Genomic DNA, 20,883 nt, shown 5'->3' with positions numbered 1-20,883 from the left:
TGCACACGTGGGCGGAGCTACAAACAGAAAATCATATTTCACCCATTCATGTCAATGTAAAAAGCTGCCATTCTCACAGTTATTCCAACTACCTGGGGTGATATGTTCTGGGGGTCTCGCGGCCCACCTGCACACATGGGCGGAGCTACAAACATAACATCTGATTTCACCCATTCATGTCAATGGAAAAAATGTAAAAAGCTGCCATTCTCACAGTATTTAAAAAACTGCTTGACCGATTTGAACGAAACTTGGTATGCAGATCCCTCACAACCTGGGGTGATATGTTCTGGGGGTCTCGCGGCCCACCTGCACACATGGGCGGAGCTACAACCAGAACATCAGATTTCACCCATTCATGTCAATGGAAAAAATGTAAAAAGCTGCCATTCTCACAGTAATTCAACAACGGCTTGACCGATTTGACCGATACTTGGTATGCAGATCCCTCACTACCTGGTGTGATAAGTTCTGGGGGTCTCGCGGCCCACCTGAACACGTGGGCGGAGCTACAAACAGAAAATCATATTTCACCCATTCATGTCAATGTAAAAAGCTGCCATTCTCACAGTTATTCCAACTACCTGGGGTGATATGTTCTGGTCCATAATTGCAATTGTGTTGGAAATTACTTTTAGGGAAGGAAAGGACATTTGCATCCTTTATACACAATGATAATATCAAAGAAGTTTTCATGAAATGTTAACTACTGTATATGTAGAAAAAGAAATGTAAACATTAAAAGTAATTGTAAAAAGAGAGGAATACAGCCAAAAGTAAGTATGACAAAACTGGAAACGCCCAAAGTCCCTGGGAAAGAGAAATATTTAATTTTAAAACTTTAACTCTGTAATCAGATGCTCTCATCTGTGAACACAGCAGAGTATATTTAACATAACATAACAAATTTTTATTTATATACCACAAAAGCCTTTCAGTTCTATGCAATGCTACTTTTTTATTTCACATTTTAAGGCTACTTTATGTTGAATATCATGAGAAAAATAACATGCTTTGTTATACAGTATGTTGCAGTATATTGCATTTCAGTTTCAGTTTCTAGGCTTAATACCGGTATTTCCCATTTTCTGCCATTACTGTTCCACTGACTTCCTCTCCCGTGCCCCTTCAGCTTCCTGGTGCTAGCTGACTAGAAATATGCTTTGAACTATATCTGGCAGAGAAAGAAACAAAAGGCCTCCTGTCGTGAACTGTGTTTTCAATGAAAAATCAGATATGCTCCGACCCAAGAAGTAAAGTCATCAAGTAAGCTGCAACTGGTAACATCTAATTAATGCACTCGTACATTTAGGACGAGTTTTCAAAAGCAGTGCTCTTTACTTCAGGTTAGTGCAAAATGGAAACACTGTCACATAGAATAATACAGCCGACAGGGTTCATTGCCCCTTTTACAAAACCGTGAGAGCGGTGTTTAGGTCCGGCTGGCGGGAGCAGTGCAGAGCATGCGCGCTGGCCTGTGCGCTTTCGCGGTTTTGTAAAAGGGGGAGGGGGGATGCAAGTATGCCTAAATCACTTCATGCTGCAATTTCTATAGGTCAAAGCTGAACTGGGACTTTTCTCTCTCTCTCTTCTCTGCTACCAGCCTCTGTGGTTTTTCCCATACGAGGACTTCCTTTAACTCATTTCTCTCACTCCTTCAATTGGGAGCTGTTCCACACGTCTACCAATATGGACCTCTTGTGATAGAGCATTCTTTCCTCTGAACATAATTTGCTTTGTGTGCATTCTTTACATTTTTGCAGAGCTTGAATCTCTAGAAACTGGTGCGGTTTTCAAAAGAACTGACAAAAAAGAAGGATAAAGAAGTTAGTGTTTATAAAGTGCAAAGGGCTGAGGAAAGAATATCTGACAAAAGCTAAGGATATCCTAAAACGGCAAACTCAGGAGCAGAAGAAAAGATAACTAAAAAGATGTTAAGAGCCAGGTGACAAGACTCCCCACCACCACCAAGTGCAGGTATGTCACTGAGAGGAGAAAATGGACAGAGAGGAAAACAGTATGGATAATGACAAGGATGAACTGGAAACCTAGAACAATACTTTTGTTTAGCATTTAGTAAGGAAGGGTTTGAAAAACAGCCAATTGCTGGCAAAGAAAGGTAGGTGTAATAGAGTAGATTGTACATCCCAGAGAAGAAAGCAGTGTGAGTGAAAGTGGGCAAAGCTGTGGGGCCAGATAGCACATTAAGATATCAGGAGAGGTCAAAGAGATTCTGGTGAGTCCAGGACAGGTCTGCTCAATAATTCTTTGGAACTATGAAAAGTCCCAAAGGACAGTAAGAAAGCAGATGCTCATTTTTTTTTTCCCAGCAGTATTTTGGAAAATAAAGGTCAGTTAGTCTTATCTAAGTAGTAAGAAAATGAATAAAGATGTTAGTTAAAGACAGGAAAATACAGTTGCTGGAATCCCTTACACTTTGCCTTAAGAATCTGGTAATGTCCTTACCCTATAATTGATTTTTTTTTTTTTTTAAATCCAACTCCTTGCTACCTCTTAATGAGACCATGTGATAATTTCTTTTTGACAGCATGGTAAAAAGCATTTAATAGTACAGCGCTGCTTCCCATTACAAGGGGAGTCATGGTGTGAGGCCCCAAGTGAATTATAAATTGAATCTAAAAAGAAAAGAACCACTGATCTCATGATATTTGTTTTAAGTAATGTTTTTATTGTTTATTTCATTTAATGTGTCAGTTTAATTATGGATTTATTATTGTGCTCCGCTTAGAATGCTAAGATAATGCAGAATACAAATATCTTAAATAAGAGTAGACACAGTTCGTAATCTTCACATGCTGGGCTGGGGTTCCCCAGGATCTACATATCTTGAGGCAGTTAACAGTAAATTCATTGTTTATAGAGGTCAGTGTTCAAAGAAGTTCAGAAAATAACTTTTTGACCCTTTTGAAGAATGATTGAGTTTTTCACGGGGGGGGGGGCTGAGCACTGGTGTTGAAAAGTATATATGAAAATTAGGTAATGAAAATTAGGAAGAAACTTAGATTCTTAATCCTGATTTTCAGCATTTGTCATTGTAACAAACATAATAGAAAAATGTATTTCTATACTGCAATACCATTAAATTCTATATAGTTTACAAAATAGAATAAAAAAACTGCACTTATATAGTTGGATATAATATATTAATTTCCTAAAAATCTTGTAAACAAATACGTTTTCAATTTTCTCCTAAAATGCTGATATGAACAAGAGGTCGCTATTAGAGAATTTTTTATACTGACAACCTTTGACTGAAGGAAAGGTAAATACAGGATGCGTGCGTCGAGAGTGCTTTGAATTTACAAATGTGAATGAATCTACAAGATAATTAGGTGCAAGGCCAAACAATACCAAATGCAACCAAGGCCAAACAATACCAAATGCAACCAAATTTAAATTTCACACGAGCCTCGACTGGCAATCAAAGCAATTCATGGAAAAAGGGGTGACATGATCAAACTTTTTTCAGATTAAAGATCAGTTGAATGGCAGCATTCTGAATAATGCACAATCTACATAGATTTTTTTGGTAACCAGCAAAGTAGACAATATTACAATAATCCAACTGGCTGAGAACCAATGACTGAATCAATAATCTAAAAGATGAGATGTCAAAAAATGCATTAATGGTGCGTAAATTCTACAATCTGTGGAAACCCTTCCATACCATTATAATGTGGTCAGCCAAATCTAAGTGATGTCAGAGTAGCCCTAAATCCAACTGCCCAAATCCTTTCTCCTATCTAAGCTTTTAAAAATTGAGCTGAAGGAGAACAGTAGCCACAACTCCCAACAATTCCCCCTCCCCCCCCCCCACACACACACATTAGCTTGCTGTTTTTTTAAAAAAAAATGTTAAACTGGGAGGTCTTGTGATGTATTAATGGAAGAAGTAGTGCATTAGCTTCATGCCGAGGCGCAGATGCACTAAAAATGATTGCTAAGACTGTGCGGGTCGCTGTGGGTCAATATTTTGTCCTATTTCCAAACAGCGATCGATGTTCAAACGGCTTCCTATGCAAATGAGTTTCTTGGAGGTCTGCCGTAATCCCACCCTATCAATCATTGGAAACTGACACAAGCGCAGAGCCGATAGGGGAATCCCAAACAGCTGAGCTGAAGGGGAAGCAGCCTATTGCCACTCAGCTTTTCAGGGCAAGAAGCTTATAGTTTAAAGTTTATTATTTATCCCAGGACAAGCAGGCATGATATTCTCACATGTGGGTGACGTCATCTACGGAGCCCCGACGCGGACAGCTTTTCAAGCAAACTTGATTGAAGATTTAAGTTTGCTGAGCTGCACCACGCATGTGTGCCTTCCTGCTCCACTAGAGGGCGCATCCCCTCCTCGTGGTCTCCAGTTCGTTTCTTTCCGCGGAGCCAAGAAGTCCTGTACTTTTCAGTCTCTGCCCAAAGTGCCTTCTAGCACCGCGGATTTCTTATTTTTTGAGTCGGAGAGTCACTGTGCACGTGTAACTTTTCTTGTTTAACTGTCTTTTGCTCTTTTCGCGATTTTTTGACCACCCAGGGGCTCCTGGGTTGTCGCGGCCGCGTTGCCTCGATTGGCCGCGGCCGGTTTCGTTTGCTTATGTCCCGGCCCTTGACCGGGTTTAAGAAGTGCATCCGGTGCGAGCGTCTTCTTTCACTCACAGACCCGCATCGTTGGTGCATTCGGTGCTTGGGGGCCGATCATCCCACCGAGTCCTGTCCCCGGTGTGCTACTTTTCAGCACCGGGCCCTCCGTCGGCGCAAGGCCCGCATGGCGGATCTTTTTGCCGTCGATCAGACCTCGGCCTCGAGGTCGGCCTCGGCCCCGGCCTTGACCTCGGCCTCGGGTACCTCGGCCCCGCCTCGAGACTCAGCCCCGAAGACCTCGGGTTCGCAGAAATCCTCGGCTCCGGGTAAGTCCCCTCTTCCTCCTGCAAGTTCTACACTGGCCAAGAAGCCAACCTCGGGGACATCGGCCGGGCATGGTGGGAGTTCCTTGCCTGTGGCCCCGGCGAAGCCCTCCAAGTCCTCGGGACGTGCCTCCACCACAAGGGAATACTCTGCATCGAGGTCGCCCTCAGTGGAGTGCACTGCGGCCTCGGACATGTCATCGATGCTGTCCGTGCCGGTCTTCCAGGACATGCTCCGGGCGATGATCTCGTCGGAGCTGTCCGCTGCGCTGGCCCACCTGCAACCAGCCTCGACCTCGCGTGCGCCGGACCAACCTGAGCCTCGCATCGAGGTGCCTCGGGGCAAGGTGCGCTTGTCCTGGCGCCTCTCATCATCCTCGGACTCTTCGCCCCAGGCCTCGAGGCATTCTTCCCCGATGGGGCTCCGCGGGGCAAAGCGCCGCTCGAGGCACGCCGAGACCTCGGGCAGGTCTAAGAAGGCCCGAAGTTCTCCTCCGAAGCGGGGTAGCTCCCCGAATTCGCGTGCTGGGGGACCACTGAAGGTTTCAGAGTTGTCTCTGACTAACCCTTGGCTCTTACTCACTCCCTCACGGTCCGGGGCTCCGGTCCGAGGCTCGAGGCTTTCGCCGAGGGAGTTCGGGGATCGGTCTCCGACCCGTCATCGGTCGGTGCTGCGTACCCCGGGGTCATCTCCGAGGGGCTCCTCAAGGCGAAGGAGGTCCTCGACCCCAGAGCGTTCCTTGTGTACCTCCGGGGGGTCTGAGCGAGTTACGGAGCGGGAGCCCCGTTATTCTAGGGAGGCTTCCCCATCCTTTTCGGCGCTGAGGTGGTCTCGCTCGGGGTCACCGCTCAAGGCTCGGGGCGCGTCCCGACCGACCTTTACCAGGTTCGTCCAGGACATGGGGCGGGCGCTTGACCTGGACCTCCAATCGGATTCTAGATATTCCAAGGAGTATCTAGCGGAGCTGGATATGCCGTCTCCGCCTAGAGAGTCCCTCAGGCTGCCGTTGAACCCTGTGCTCCAGCAAACCTTTATTAGAAACCTGGAGACTCCCTATATGGTGACGGCTGTCCCCTCTAAGATGGAGTCGAAGTATCGCACGGTTCCTTGCCCGGGATTTGAGCACCCGCAGTTGTCCCACCAGTCGTTGCTGATGGAATTGTCTTTAAAGAAATCTCACCCCTCCCGGGTCTCAGCGGCGGTCCCTCCGGGTCGTGAGGGACGGACCCTTGAAAAGTTCGGCCGCCGGCTTTATCAAAATTCTATGATGGCCTCTAGGGTGCTGAACTATGCCTTTACCTTCACGTCTTATCTTAAACACCTGATTAGACTGTTGGCGGCTTTCCAGGCGGACTTGCCGGCCTCCCGTCGTGGGGCATTTGGCCTGCTCCTGGAAGATTTTTCCAACCTGCGGCTCCATCTCTTCCATGCGGCATATGATGGCTTCGAGCTCTCGTCCAGGGTCTCCGCTTTTTCCGTGGCCATGCGTCGGCTCGCTTGGCTGCGCCTGGTCGACATTGACCCGAATCTACAGGATCGGTTGGCGAACCTCCCCTGTGTAGGCAAGGAGTTGTTCGATGACACCATCGAGGCGGCTACGAAATGCCTTTCGGAACAAGAGAAGTCGTTTGCTGCACTGGTCAGGCCTAAGCCAAAGCCATCCACGTCGAGACCCTTCCGGGCCTCTCCACGCCGCTATCCCCAGAAGTCTACGCCAGCTTTCTCCCGGCCTCCGCCTCGGCGTCAGCAGGCACACCCTAGGGCCTTGCCAAAGTCCCAACCGGCTGCTGCAGGGCCCCCTCCGCACAGTTGCCAGGCCTTCTTCCCATCGGGGGCCGTCTCAGAGCCTTTAACTCTCGTTGGGAAGCCGTCAAGTCGGACGCTTGGGTCCTGGGCGTGATATCCTCAGGTTACTCTCTCAACTTTCGGGAGCTTCCTCCCGACAACCCCCTGAGCGCGTGTCCTCCCAATCGGGCGCAGTTGTCCCTCCTCTCGGAGGCTCAAGATCTCCTTCGCCTGCGGGCGGTGGAAGTGGACCCTCCTGGTCAACGGGGACGGGGGTTTTACTCCCGTTACTTCTTGGTGCCGAAAAAGACGGGGGACCTGCGCCCAATTCTGGACTTGCGACGCCTCAACAAATTCCTTGTGCGGGAAAAGTTTTGGATGCTTTCCCTTCCGATTCTTTACCCCTTGCTAGACGAGGGGGATTGGCTCTGCTCCCTCGATCTGAAGGAGGCCTACACGCATGTTCCGGTGCATCCTACGTATCGCCGGTTTCTGCGCTTTCAGGTGGGAGAGTATCATCTACAGTATTGGGTCCTCCCCTTTGGTCTGGCCTCGTCCCCTTGAGTCTTCACGAAGTGTCTCGTGGTGGTCGCAGCGGTCTTGCGGTCCCGGGGTCTTCAGGTATTTCCCTACCTGGATGACTGGTTGATCAAAGCGCCGTCCAGGGAGGGGGTTATCTCAGCGACCCGACAGACTATTATCTTCCTTCAGGGGTTGGGGTTCGAGCTAAACTTTCCAAAATCCCAGCTGTGCCCCTCTCAGTCCTTGCAGTTCATCGGGGCTGTGCTGGACACGGTTCGCCTCCGCTCCTTCCTTCCTCCTCCTCGATTAGAGGCGCTGGTCAGTCTGAGTCAGCAGGTTTCGATGCGGGCCTCGGTCTCGGCGAAACACATGATGACTCTGCTGGGTCATATGGCTTCTACAGTCCATGTCACACCGTTCGCTCGTCTGCAGCTGCAGATCCCTCAGTGGACGTTGGCCTCTCAGTGGCTTCAGGAACGGGACCCGATATCCGGTCCCGTGACAGTGACTCCTTCTTTGAGGCGATCGCTCCGTTGGTGGGCCAACTCTTCCAATCTTTCCAGGGGTTTGCTCTTTCTCGCCCCTCCGCACCATAAGGTCCTGACCACGGACTCTTCGGAGTACGCTTGGGGGGCTCATCTGGATGGCCTACGCACTCAGGGGATGTGGTCAGCGGAGGACCATCGCTGTCACATCAACGTGTTGGAACTTCGAGCCATTTATCTGGCAGCTGTAGCCTTCCGGCACCTGCTTCACGACCGGGTGGTTCTGGTCCGTACGGACAATCAGGTGGCGATGTATTATGTAAACAAGCAAGGGGGGACGGGGTCCTGGTCCCTGTGTCAGGAGGCTCTTCGTCTCTGGGAGTGGGCGATTTCCCAAAACATCTTCCTTCGAGCGATTTACATTCAGGGGGAGCGGAACTGTCTGGCGGACAAGCTCAGCCGCCTTCTCCAGCCGCACGAGTGGTCGCTGCACTCTCGGGTCTTGCGACAGGTGTTCGAGCGGTGGGGGACTCCTCAGATAGATCTGTTCGCCTCCCTCCATCAATCACAAACTGCCTCTCTTTTGCTCCCGGATGTACTCCCCGGATCGTCTCGAGGCCGACGCCTTCCTCCTCGATTGGGAGGGGAAGTTCCTCTATGCGTTTCCGCCTTTTCCTCTGATCCTGCGGACGCTTGTACATCTCAAGTCTGTGCGGGCCACTCTGATCCTGATTGCTCCTCGGTGGCCTTGCCAGCCTTGGTTCTCCCTGCTTCTTCAACTCAGCGTCAGGGAGCCTCTGCTTCTGCCTGTTTTTCCCTCTCTGCTATCTCAGAGTCGGGGTTCTCTTTTGCATCCCAATCTTCAGTCTCTACATCTGACTGCTTGGTTCCTTTCCCCCTGACTTCTCTTCCTTTGTCTCAGTCAGTCCGGGAGGTGTTGGAGGCTTCTCGTAAAGTCTCGACTCGACTCTGCTACTCTCAGAAGTGGACCAGATTCTCGTCCTGGTGTTCCTCTCATCATCTGGATCCTGTGTCGGTTCCTGTGTCTTCGGTTCTGGAGTATTTGTCTCATTCCGGTCTGAAGACAACTTCTATTCGGGTGCATCTTAATGTGATCGCTGCTTTCCATCGGCATCTTGAAGGAAAGTCCCTATCCCTTCATCCTTTGGTTTCTCGTTTCACGAGGGGTCTCTTGAACGTCCATCCTCCTCTTAAGCCTCCTCCTGTGGTTTGGGATCTTAATGTGGTTCTGGCTCAACTTAAGAAACCTCCATTTGAACCTATGGATAAGTCTCACCTCAAGTTTCTCACTTGGAAGGTGATCTTCCTCCTTGCACTCACTTCTGCTCGAAGAGTTAGTGAGTTGCAGGCCTTGGAGGCGGACCCGCCTTTCACTGTGTTCCATCATGACAAGGTGGTTCTCCGCACTCATCCTAAGTTCTTGCCTAAGGTGGTGTCTGATTTTCATCTCAATCAGTCCATTGTTTTGCCGGTGTTTTTTCCCAAGCCCCACTCTCATCCCAGTGAGGTGGCGCTTCACACTCTTGACTGTAAGAGAGCGTTGGCTTTTTATCTTCAACGCACTCAGTCTCATCGGACGGTTCCTCAATTGTTTTTGTCCTTTGACCCTAATCGGTTGGGAGGCCCGGTTTCCAAGCGCACCTTGTCCAACTGGTTGGCTGCTTGTATTTCCTTTTGCTATGCTCAGGCTGGTCTCGCGCTGCATGGTCGAGTCACGGGGCATAAGGTCCGAGTGATGGCGGCCTCTGTAGCTTTCCTCAGGTCAACACCTATCGAGGAGATTTGCAAGGCTGCCACTTGGTCTTCGGTTCATACTTTCACCTCCCACTACTGTCTGGATACTCTGTCCAGGAGCGACAGCCGATTTGGCTAGTCGGTTTTGCGTAATCTGTTTTCTTGATTTGCCAACTTCCTTCCGTCCCTTTTTTGTTAGCTTGGAGGTCACCCACATGTGAGAATATCATGCCTGCTTGTCCTGGGATAAAGCACAGTTACTTACTGTAACAGGTGTTATCCAGGGACAGCAGGCATATATTCTCACAACCCGCCCTCCTCCCCGAGGTTGGCTTCTTTGCTGGTTATATGAACTGGAGACCACGAGGAGGGGATGCGCTCTCTAGTGGAGCAGGAAGGCACACATGCGTGGTGCAGCTCAGCAAACTTGAATCTTCAATCAAGTTTGCTTGAAAAGCTATCCGCGTCGGGGCTCCTTAGATGACGTCACCCACATGTGAGAATATATGCCTGCTGTCCCTGGATAACACCTGTTACGGTAAGTAACTGTGCTTTATATTCCGCCTTTAAACAAGGCAGACTAAAATCAAACATACACTTTTAAAATAACAAAACAAACGTCAAAAACATCAAAATTGCCAGATCATATTTTTAAAAAACATCAACTATCACATTTCATCTTGCAAAACAGATGACATTTTAACAATTTTTTAAATTTACACAAATATTTTTGTTGCTTGATATATTCTGGAAGCTTGTTCCACTCAGCAGGTCCCTTTTAAAAATATTTTTTTATTGGGCATAGATGTTGTACATGTGTTATCTCAGAAAGTAGGAAACAAACAGCGAAGGAGACTCTGGTGCCCAATCAATTTTATTATATATTAAGACTCGACACGATCATGTTTCGGCCCAAATGGGCCTGCCTCAGGAGTCTGAAATCTAATTGAGGGTATTTACACTAATCTTCTAAAGGTGTTAAAAATCAATATAGTGAAATGTTAATAGTTGCTCTTAAAGCCAATCTTGCGGTCCTAACCAAAGCTTGGCCACAATTCTTGTGCACAACTTTTCCTTAGGGAGCAAAAGATTAGTGTAAAAACCCTCAATCGGATTTCAGACTCCTGAGGCAGGTCCATTTGGGACGAAACATGATCATGTCGAGTCTTAATATATAATAAAAGTGATTGGGCACCAGGGTCTCCTTTTGTTTCCTACTTTCCGAGTTTTTGAGAAGTTGGTATCTCCTGTTTTCCTGTACATGTGTTATCCATGTACAATATCTGTTCCCAGCCAAAAAAAAAAGTTGTGCCAGCCACCCTCCCTCCCGAAGATGGCCCCGAACTTTAAAAAAAATCGGTAGGAGAGAAGCCCACTCCTTCCTTCCTTGGCCACCCAGACCCTCCACCTTTAAATTATACAACAGCAGAAGTGATGCCTACTCCGTCTTGCCACTGGGTGCCTCCCCACCCCCCACCAAACTGTGCTTTGACCTCCACTGGTGCCGCAAGTCCTTCCCATGCCAGAAGGACCCCCACCTATGCCACAACTCCCATACTTAAAAAAAAAATCCACAGAAGGGATGTCCACTCCCTTCTGCCTCAGCCACCTGTCCTCTCCCCACACCTCCCACCCCCACACACCTCCCATCCCCCCACACCTCCCACCCCACTCCATACCTTATAAGAAGAGACAGCAGGAGGGATACCCAGTCCCTCCTGCCTGGCAGGCCTGCCTCTCTAAAATGGGATGCACCAGGAAGGGCCTAAGGCCCTAATAAGCTCAAACACCTAAGGGCCCTGGTTATTTTTGACACATATTTTTTTTATACCATATATAGATTTAGGTTACAATTGGGCACATAAGTTATAGAATAATAGCACATATGCATATGATTGGCACCACAAACTGGCATTTTTATGCATAAGTGCTAGGTACTATTCATAACATTAAGTGCCAAAATTGCTTAGCACTTAGGTTTGTAGGGGTGCACACATGGATGGAGAATATATGGGTCATGTGCATAACTCTGGGGTATACATTTAACATGTAGTATTCTATAAGTTGTATGCTCTTCAGGGCACACATAGGCACTAACAGTTATTACTGCAATTGACTTGGAATATCTGTTGGCATCTAACTTTAGGTGTCCCAATATTTATTTATTTAGTTAAGCATTTATATACCACTTATAGTCTAAGGCAGGGGTGTCAAAGTCCCTCCTCGAGGGCCGCAATCCAGACGGGTTTTCAGGATTTCCCCATGAATATGCATGAGATCTATTTGCATGCACTGCTTTCATTGTATGCTAATAGATCTCATGCATATTCATTGGGGAAATCCTGAAAACCCGACTGGATTACGGCCCTCGAGGAGGGACTTTGACACCCCTGGTCTAAGGGCTCCTTTTACTAAGGTGCACTAGCGTTTTTAGCACGCGCTGAAGATTACTGTGCGTAAACCGTGTGATAGATGAAAATACTAACACAAGCTCTATGGAAGCATTAGCGTCTAGCGCTTGCGGCATTGTAGCGCGAGCTACTCCGCACGTTAATGCCCTAACGCATCTTAGTAAAAGGAGCCCTAAGTGGTTTACATTCAGGTACTCAAGCAATATGGCTTACGCCCATATTCTATAATAGAATCTTGCCACTCTGATGTCAGTTATAGAATTGGCGCTAAGCACGTGTCAATGGGGCACCTAAGTGTTGGTACCAGTTTATAGGATTGCCACTATAGTGCTTTCCAGTCAAAGGACAAATAACACAAATTTGACATAGAACAAAAAGGATTACTTAATTACCTGAAAGATCTGAAGGATGAAGCTTAAACAACTATCCAGGAGATCCCCTAGTTTCAGAGTTTCCCTTAAGAAGTGGAACCAAGTATAGAAGGTGGTGTGGTGTGGGGGTGGGGGAGTTTTCTACTGAGATTATATACTCAGATTTGAAAGGATTTAATTTCAGGCTATTCATGTCTAGCTAGGTGGCAATTTTGTCAAGACAAGTGGAAACATGGAAAATAAAAGTAATGATAGATATGTCAATTGGATGAAGCGGTTTGGTAATTATGCCTCTGAATTGGGCATCTTCATCATCAAATTAGCCTTTAGAAATAGTTTGGTTCTGCATACCCGCAGTTATCTTGAAGCAAATGTAAATAGCTTAAAATATACATAATAAAGTTAATGAATTTTATATTAGTTTAAGTATTCCTACTCCCTTAGCAACTTTAAAGAACTGATCAACACACCAATGATGTAGTCGGGAGGGGGGTTCAGCTCACCTTCAGCTTAGGTCCCTTCTGCCTTAATGGCTAGCAGGGGATGCCAAGCCCCACCAGCTGAAGAGGTGTCCTGTGTGAGTCCCATCTGCACTGCCAGAGAAGTGCTCAAGTCAGCAGGCATGCTTCAGCCATCAATGCCAGCACTCTTGCACATGCTCAGTTCAGCAACAGATGAATATGCACACAGTGCACCACCAACTCGAGTGCTGCTCTGGTAGCACAGGTGGGACTCATGCAGGAGACCTACTGGCGGGGCTGGGCCTCCCCCTTAGCAAAGGTATGTTTTAATGTGTTTGTGGCTGCAGCAATGGGGGGGAAGAGAATATCTGGGCCCCCTAAGTCCACCTTTGGGACCTCTTCCCCAAAATGGACTTCTGACGAAAACCCTACAATACACTCATACTAAGATGTGGGCAGCAGTCCAGGTGTCAAATGGGGACTATCCAGTGTTTTGTAATGAGTTCATAGGTATGATTATGCCCAGTTACTGCGAAGAGATCCTAGCTATCAGCTATAATTGTGTGATACATGAACAATAATAATTTAAGCATTTCTTTTCAGGGTTTTGCATCAATGGAATAATCAGTATCGTGGAAGCAATCTGTGATGATGAAGAGCCAAGAGCCCAGCCTTCCTGTCTCATCTGTCTTTATTCTTCTATACACATTCATGTTTGTTTTCTGTAATATCAGCAAGTTGCCTACAAACAATGACTTTGTTGTCAAATATTCAAATACATTTCTAGATAGTGTTCCCAAAAATCTGCCACCAAAAACAACAATGTTGGATTTATCTGAAAACAATATTGCTCTACTTCTTAGCTCTGATTTTACTTCTTTGACTAAACTGAAACTTTTAAACTTGTCATACAATCACATCAGAGAATTTGATGCTTCTGTTTTCAGATTCAATGCAGAATTAGAGCACTTAGATTTATCCCACAACAACCTCTGGAACATTACCTGCAGCTCTCTCCAGTATGTTAAAGGTCTTCGATATTTAGACCTTTCCTCTAATAAATTTGAGAATATATTGCACTGTAAAGAATTCAGCCACTTCCTCCACCTGCAATATCTGGGAGTTAGTACTACAAGGGTACAAAGGTCTTCTCTGAAAGAAATTGCACAATTGGGAACATTCCATGTCATTTTCTTGGGTTTACAGAATCTCTCCTCTTATGAACCAGGCAGTCTAGAAGTCTTAAATACAAATAAACTCCACATTGCATTCCCAGTTAGCCTTGAGGACCCTTTTATTTTGTATGATGCTATGAACACTTCAAGAACATTAGAACTTTCCCAAATCAAATGTGAGAAGGCATGCCATAATTTAATTGAACCTTTATCAAAAATCAGCAAAAATTCAAAGGTCTCAACTCTGATCATTAGTAACATTACAATGTCATGGAAGTACCTCCATCAAATGATTAATGCTGTCTTATATTCATCAGTTGAATATCTAAATATTTACCACTTGACACAAATAGGTGAGTTTCCATATTTTATACAATTTAACTCTTCTAACACCTCTTTAAAAGCACTCTCAATACAACATGCAATTTCTAAGGTATTTTATCACACAGGCAATCCTCACCCTTTACAGACATACTCAGACCTGATGATTGAGAACCTTACATTGGTGGATATTGGTATGATACATTTTATATGCCCATCTAAACCCAGTGTATTCCACTGCTTGAATCTTACAAGAAATAAATTGACAGATACGCTTTTCCAAAACTGCAACACCTTGCCTCATTTGGAAACACTTATCTTAGGAAGTAATAGGCTTGAAAAGCTGTCTTTAGTGAGTACTATGACTGGCAGTATGAAATCTCTGCGGTATCTGGATGTCAATAATAATAAGTTGCAATACGAGAATGAGGAAGACTGCCACTGGTCAGAAACGCTGCTCAAACTGGACCTGTCAGCAAATCAACTGTCCAGTGCTGTCTTTGGTTGTTTACCAATCAATGTAAGAATACTTGATCTCCATAATAACCAAATCTATAATATTCACAAAAACATTGTGGCACTGAAATCTTTGGAAGAATTAAACCTTGCATCCAACTGGCTAACTGATCTTCCAGATTGCAGTCATTTTAAGAGCCTTGCGGTCTTAAAAGTAGAAGTGAATTTACTGCACTCTCCATCTTTTCATTCTCTTCAAAGCTGTCAGAATGTCAGAACAATCAGTGCTGGAAACAATCCATTCCACTGTGACTGTGAATTAAGAAACTTTATTAACTGGAGGAAGCGAAGAGCTGGAGATATACTAGGATGGCCAGAATCTTATATATGTCAATATCCAGAACATCTTACAGGAACCGCGTTAAAGGATATTCATCTTTCTGAAGTATCCTGTAATATAGCAGTCTTGTTTGGTATAGTTCTGGGCACCATAGCAGCCTTCATACTTTGCATATTGTTTCTCTGTCTTTATTTTGATTTGCCTTGGTATATTAAGATGACATGGAATTGGACACAGACAAAGCGCAGGATTAGAAACACAAATCCAAAAGACCTTCATCAGAATTTGACCTATCATGCTTTTATCTCCTATAGTCAGCATGATGCATCTTGGGTAAAAAATTGCCTAATACCCAACTTAAAAAAAGGAGATGGCTCTCCACAGATCTGTCAGCATGAGAGGGACTTTGTTCCAGGCAGAAGCATCATTGAAAATATCATTAACTGCATTGAGAAAAGCTACAAATCCATTTTTGTTCTGTCCCCCAATTTCATCCAGAGTGAGTGGTTCCACTATGAACTCTACTTTGCCCATCACAGACTATTCACTAAAAATTCTGATAGCCTGATCCTCATTTTACTCAAAACCATCCCACAGTACCTCATTCCTTCTAAATATTACAAGCTGAAAGCTCTTATGGCAAAGAGAACGTACTTAGAGTGGCCAAAGGAGAAAAGTAAACACAGGCTCTTCTGGGCCAACCTCAGGCAATCTATTAATGTACAACTTCCTGAACATAAAATGAATCTGGAAAAAGTCTTTAATATCAGCCAAGGAAGGGACTGTGAGCCTGACACTGTTAACTTGAACTGAGCCAATACAACATGCTAATAATATAAACTGTACTGTAGTGTATTTAGAATACTGATCCACAATGATGATTTGGACCCCCTACTGTCAGCTCAGATTCTGTATACTTTTTTCTTAAATTCATGGTTCAGTTTAAAGGGCAATACTTTTTATTCTCTTCATCTAGCTCAAAACATGCTTTGAATTTTCAAACCAAATTGTGTTCCCCAATATTAGATAGACACTTAAAAACCCTGAAGGTAGTCCTTTAGGGTATGCTTTTGAAGTACGTATTTGAGAATCCTCTGAAGCATTATAATTGAAAATGATACAAGTTGTCCAGAGTTCAAGTATTGGATTATGAGAGTTATATGTGCATAATATAACGAAGTTGGGGCCAATTTTCTGCAGCTCATCACACCGGCATAGCTGTGGAACAGTGTGTATCTACTTCTGCTTCTTGCTGCATTGTCAAGGACATACTGAAGCCTTCACTTTATACCTACATGCAGCCGGCTGAACTGATGAAGCTGATGTAATGTGCATGAGGTCTTACAAAACCATCACGTTTCTGTCCCGTTGGCAAAAACTGTTGATTCATGGTCATGTGGCCTGCAAAAGATGATCTCACTTTTTCCAGGACATTCTGAGATCTTCCTGAAACTTCTAGAGCAATGTAGTGAGCAATAGTGAGAGGGACAAAGCCTTTCCCCTCTATATAAGCCAGGCTGCATATCAGAACATCAGGCTAGCCAGCTGTTATGACATCAGACTTGGAGGGCATCATCATGTTCATCTGGAATCACCTGCCTCCTGCTGTCCACATCCATCTCCAGGAGGCCTTGCTGCCAAGTGGAAAACACCTCTGTTATTACTTTGGGGTAGTATCCACAGCCTATTTTTGAGGCTTAATGAGGGTTGGTGTGAGTTTGCTCTACTTGGTAGATAAACCTAAGTGCTTTTCTTTCTTCCATACTATATAACTTTCATATAATTCTGACTCACTGGTGTATATATGCTAGATTATATTGTAAATAAAAGCTTCTATTTCTATAATACACAGCCTGGGTGATTGCTTGTTAGGATTGGGTTGTGCAGAGTAGAACTTGGATCTGGGTAATGTAGAACAGAGTCCTCTCTATATATTACCATTACACATATATTTATCCCCAGCATACTGGTTCCTAGCAGACCAGAAGTCCCTGCACAAGTGACCCCCTTATCAGCCTAAAGATCACTTACAACAGTGTTACTCAGCTTGGTCCTGAAGTACCTCCTTGGTTTTCAGGATATCCTCAATGAATATGCATAAACTTGCATATACTGCTTTCATTATATGCAAATTTCTGTCATGCATAACATAACAATTCACTTATATACCACAATGCCTTTCAATTCAGTGCAGTTAACAAATGAATATAAACTGAACACTTACAGTGAATTATAATCCCTTTTTTAAAAAAAAATTATCAAATAGATAGGAGTTGGAACATATTAACAAATTGCAAAACTTTTGTCCCACGTACCAGCCTGATAAGATAAAATTCTATGGAAAAATCATTTATACAAGCAACCTTTTACTGAGGGAAATGCAAAGATTCTAAAATCCCGAGAAAAATGCCTTCTACTGACAAGTTTAAAATGGTCAGTAAGATAATTGGGTGCAAGACCAAATGCAACCAGATTTAAATAATAGTCTTGCCTCAACTGGGAACCAGTGTAATTTTCGGTAATATGTCGTTACATGATCAGATTTTTTCAGAAATAAAAAAATAAATATTAGCTGAACTGCTGTATTCTGAATAATTTGCATTCTTTTGATTTGCTTTTTAAATGAGGCTAGATAAATAATGTTGCAATAATCCAGAGAACTTAATACCAGTGATTGTACCAGAAGCCTGAAAGAAGAAAAATCAAAATATGATCCGATTGTTTGAAGTTTCCATAACAAGAAGCAACTTTTTAAAACTAAGACAGACATTTGGGCATCTAATGATAAATTTTGATCTAAATGAATCCCTAAGATTTTAATAACTAGCAAAATGAGATAAGTGGTCCCGTTCAGTTTTAAAGTATTCTCTTTGATCTTATTAGATGGCGATGCTAAGAAAAATGTTGTTTTGTCTGGATTAAGTTTTAGTTTAAAGTCTTTCATCCATGATTTTACTTTATGAATTATGGGTGATATAAATTGTAAAGTATCAACTGAAAAAACTGGAACAGAAACCACAATGGTTATATCATCAGCATAACTAAGAGAATGAGAGAACGAGAATCTCGGAGAGAATGAGAGCCAGAAGGCCATGAGCATGCACAGATGCTCAAGGCCCAGCCCAGGCAAGAGACAGGATCTTCGTTCACTGGCACCGGCACATCATGTGGGTTGGTGTTGCGTGCCAGTGCCAGATGGGGTAAGGGGCTTGTTTGGGCGGGCAGGGGATGCCGCTTCCAGCACGGAGGTGCGATGCCGGTTCTTAGGAGGGCGTTCGTGGGAGGATGCAATGCTGGTTCTTTGGGGCATTTGCTGGGGGGAGAGATGCCGGTTCGAGCAGGGGGATGCTCGCAAATCGAGTCAACGCTCGGTTTGCGAGTCACAATTTGAAAGAATGTTTTGCTCGTCTTGCAAAACACTCGCAAATCGTGTTACTCGCAAACCGAGGTTTGACTGTAAAATTAAACATGAAAAGCTAGATTTCAAACTAAAGGATTTAAGTGGTAATTATCAATTAACTTCCGCTTCATTCACCTTTGAGGGTGTAGAGATTGCTATTGGGACTGAAGGTTTCCTTGCTTCGAGAAAATTTTTCCAAAAACTCAGAGTCGACATCGTATATCTGGATTTTCAGAAGGCATTCGACAAGGTTCCACATGAACGACTACTTTGAAAACTTCCCAGCCATGGAATCGAGGGTGAAATACGTGGATTAAAAACTGGCTGGTGAATAGGAAACAAAGAGTGGGGGTAAATGGACAATACTCGGACTGGAAAAGCGTCACGAGTGGAGTGCTGCAGGGTTCAGTGCTTGGACCCGTGGGTTTTTAGATGTATTTCTGTTTCAATTATGAGCCCCATAACTTTATGCCAGAATAGAATTTGCTCTATTTTATCTCTTGACCACCCTTCTTGTTTCACTTTATTATTGTAGATTAAACCCCCTTTCTTTCCAGTTTTAATTAATATTTAACATATAATGATCTGATCATATGACTTTATTCCAACTATTAGAAAAAAGGGATATACAACCTGAAAAGTGATTAGTGAAAGAGAACAAATCTAACCCCCCCCCCCCTTTTTACAAAACCTGTGAGCATCGGGAGCAGTGTAGAGCATTCAGCATGCCGGCCTGCACTAAAAACTGCTTCCATGGTTTTGTAAAAGGAGAGAGGGGGGCAAATGATTACCTTTTTCATGTGTTATGCTAGTAGCAGATTGCTGTAGTCCTATAGAATCTAAAAAAGCTGAAAGGTCTTTTACATCTCATATGCAGCAAGAAGCATCAGGAGCAATTATGCATGTTTTATATAACATTCAGAAAGGGGATGGAACTCCTCTTGTATGAGGAAAAGTTAGGACTCTTCAGCTTGGAAAAGAGAAGGCTGAGGGGAGATATGATTGAAGTCTACAAAATCCTGAGTGGAGTAGAACGGGTACAAGTGGATCGATTTTTCACTCCGTCAAAAATTACAAAGACATCAGGGAGGCAAGATGGCAGTGGAGACGGAGCAGTGAGAGGTCGCTCTGACCAGCTGATACTGCCTATTGAAGAACATGGTTAAGAGGAAGGCGAAACTGCGTTCGATCCTGGCCAAACTGACATCCCCCCCTCCCGGTATCGGGACAATGAACGCTGGAGAGTTTCCTCTTATCGGCAAGTGCTAAAGAAGATCCTCGGAGCAGTGGCGAGTAGCAGACAGGGGATTTTGCCCTCAGTGCAACTGAAGCTACACTGAACCCCGAAGACCACGAGAATCCACTCCAACCTGGAAGTGAAGTACCGAGGTCGATGGGGAGCTCTGGTTTGGATACTGGAGAGGTTGCCATTGGAGGCTTCAGTGCTGGGACGTCGCTTCTCACTATATCCGACATGGAGCAGTTACTAGCTGGGGAAATCAGTGCAGCGGCAGGATGGCCTGGGGAGGTTCCCGGGAGCTCTGAGCTTGCAGCAACTGGAGCCAAGGAAGCTGGAATAAGGAGCTCCACCAGGTTGAAGAAGAGACCGGATAGTATAACCCTGGAGGAGGTATGGGAGGCTGTTGATACTCTGGAGGTGAAATTATCTGAACGTTTAGATAAAGTTTTGCAAGTCCCTGAAATGGTTTAGCTTTATGTTAAACAAACTGGGGATACTGTGGCCAAGGTGGAAGCCCAAGTTCAGGAACTAAAGAAAACTGTAGAAGGGGTAAAGAATACACAATTGACTTTAGTAAAGGATAATCTAAATATTCACCAGAGAACGGAAAGACTTGAAAACCATGAACGAAGATTGAATTTAAGATTTTTGAACTTTCCGCAGTCTTCTATTTTGGCCTATAGAGATGTTAAAGAAGTTCTTGAGAGAAGTCTTACAAATCCCTGATGAATCCATGCCTCCGATAACTAAAGCTTATTACATTAATTGGGTAATCCTCTGAAAAAAATAAAATCCAGATCAGAACCAAGAAGCCAGTCTCGATGTTATTGGCTTATTGGAAAACTCTGGTATGGTTTTAAATAAAGCAACACTTATTGCTGCATTTGCATTGGAATATGACAGAGACTGGATCTTATGAATGTATTTCAGGGTTAAAGATGTAAAATTTAAGGGTTACTGTGTTAAGATATTTCCTGACCTCTGTAGGTCTACTCAACAGAGAAGAAAGGCTTTTTAAGCCTTTAAATTTCAGGTAGTAGATCTCAAAGGAACATTTTTCCTGCAATTCCTATGTAAGTGCATTATTAAACTAGAGGAGAAAACGTATGAACATAAGAATTTCCACTGCTGAGTCAGACCAGTGGTCCATCGTGCCCAGCAGTCCGTTCCCACGGCAGCCCTTAAGTCAAAGACCAGTACCCTAACTGAGTCTAGCCTCACCTACGTACGCTCTGGTTTAG

General features: G+C 44.6%; 1 protein-coding gene across 1 annotated transcript; it reads left to right on the top strand.

Moving 5' to 3' along the window:
* The first annotated feature begins 1,568 nt into the window (after nt 1-1,568).
* Nucleotides 1,569-17,944, top strand: LOC117361903 (toll-like receptor 1). Its single transcript, XM_033947487.1, has 2 exons — nt 1,569-1,977; nt 13,314-17,944. The coding sequence occupies exon 2, from the start codon at nt 13,362-13,364 to the stop codon at nt 15,813-15,815; it is 2,454 nt and encodes an 817-aa protein (XP_033803378.1). The 5' UTR covers nt 1,569-1,977; nt 13,314-13,361; the 3' UTR covers nt 15,816-17,944.
* The last annotated feature ends 2,939 nt before the right edge of the window (nt 17,945-20,883 follow it).

This window comes from Geotrypetes seraphini, chromosome 1 (genome assembly GCF_902459505.1).
Source record: "Geotrypetes seraphini chromosome 1, aGeoSer1.1, whole genome shotgun sequence".
Classification (NCBI taxonomy): Eukaryota; Metazoa; Chordata; class Amphibia; order Gymnophiona; family Dermophiidae; genus Geotrypetes; species Geotrypetes seraphini.
The sequence above is the reverse complement of the archived record's forward strand: the minus strand, read 5'-3'. Positions and strand labels throughout refer to the sequence as shown.

What these genes read in the sequence shown, in the direction of transcription:
- LOC117361903 (XM_033947487.1), top strand. Translation starts at nt 13,362, where the DNA reads ATGAAGAGCCAAGAGCCCAGCCTTCCTGTCTCATCTGTCTTTATTCTT.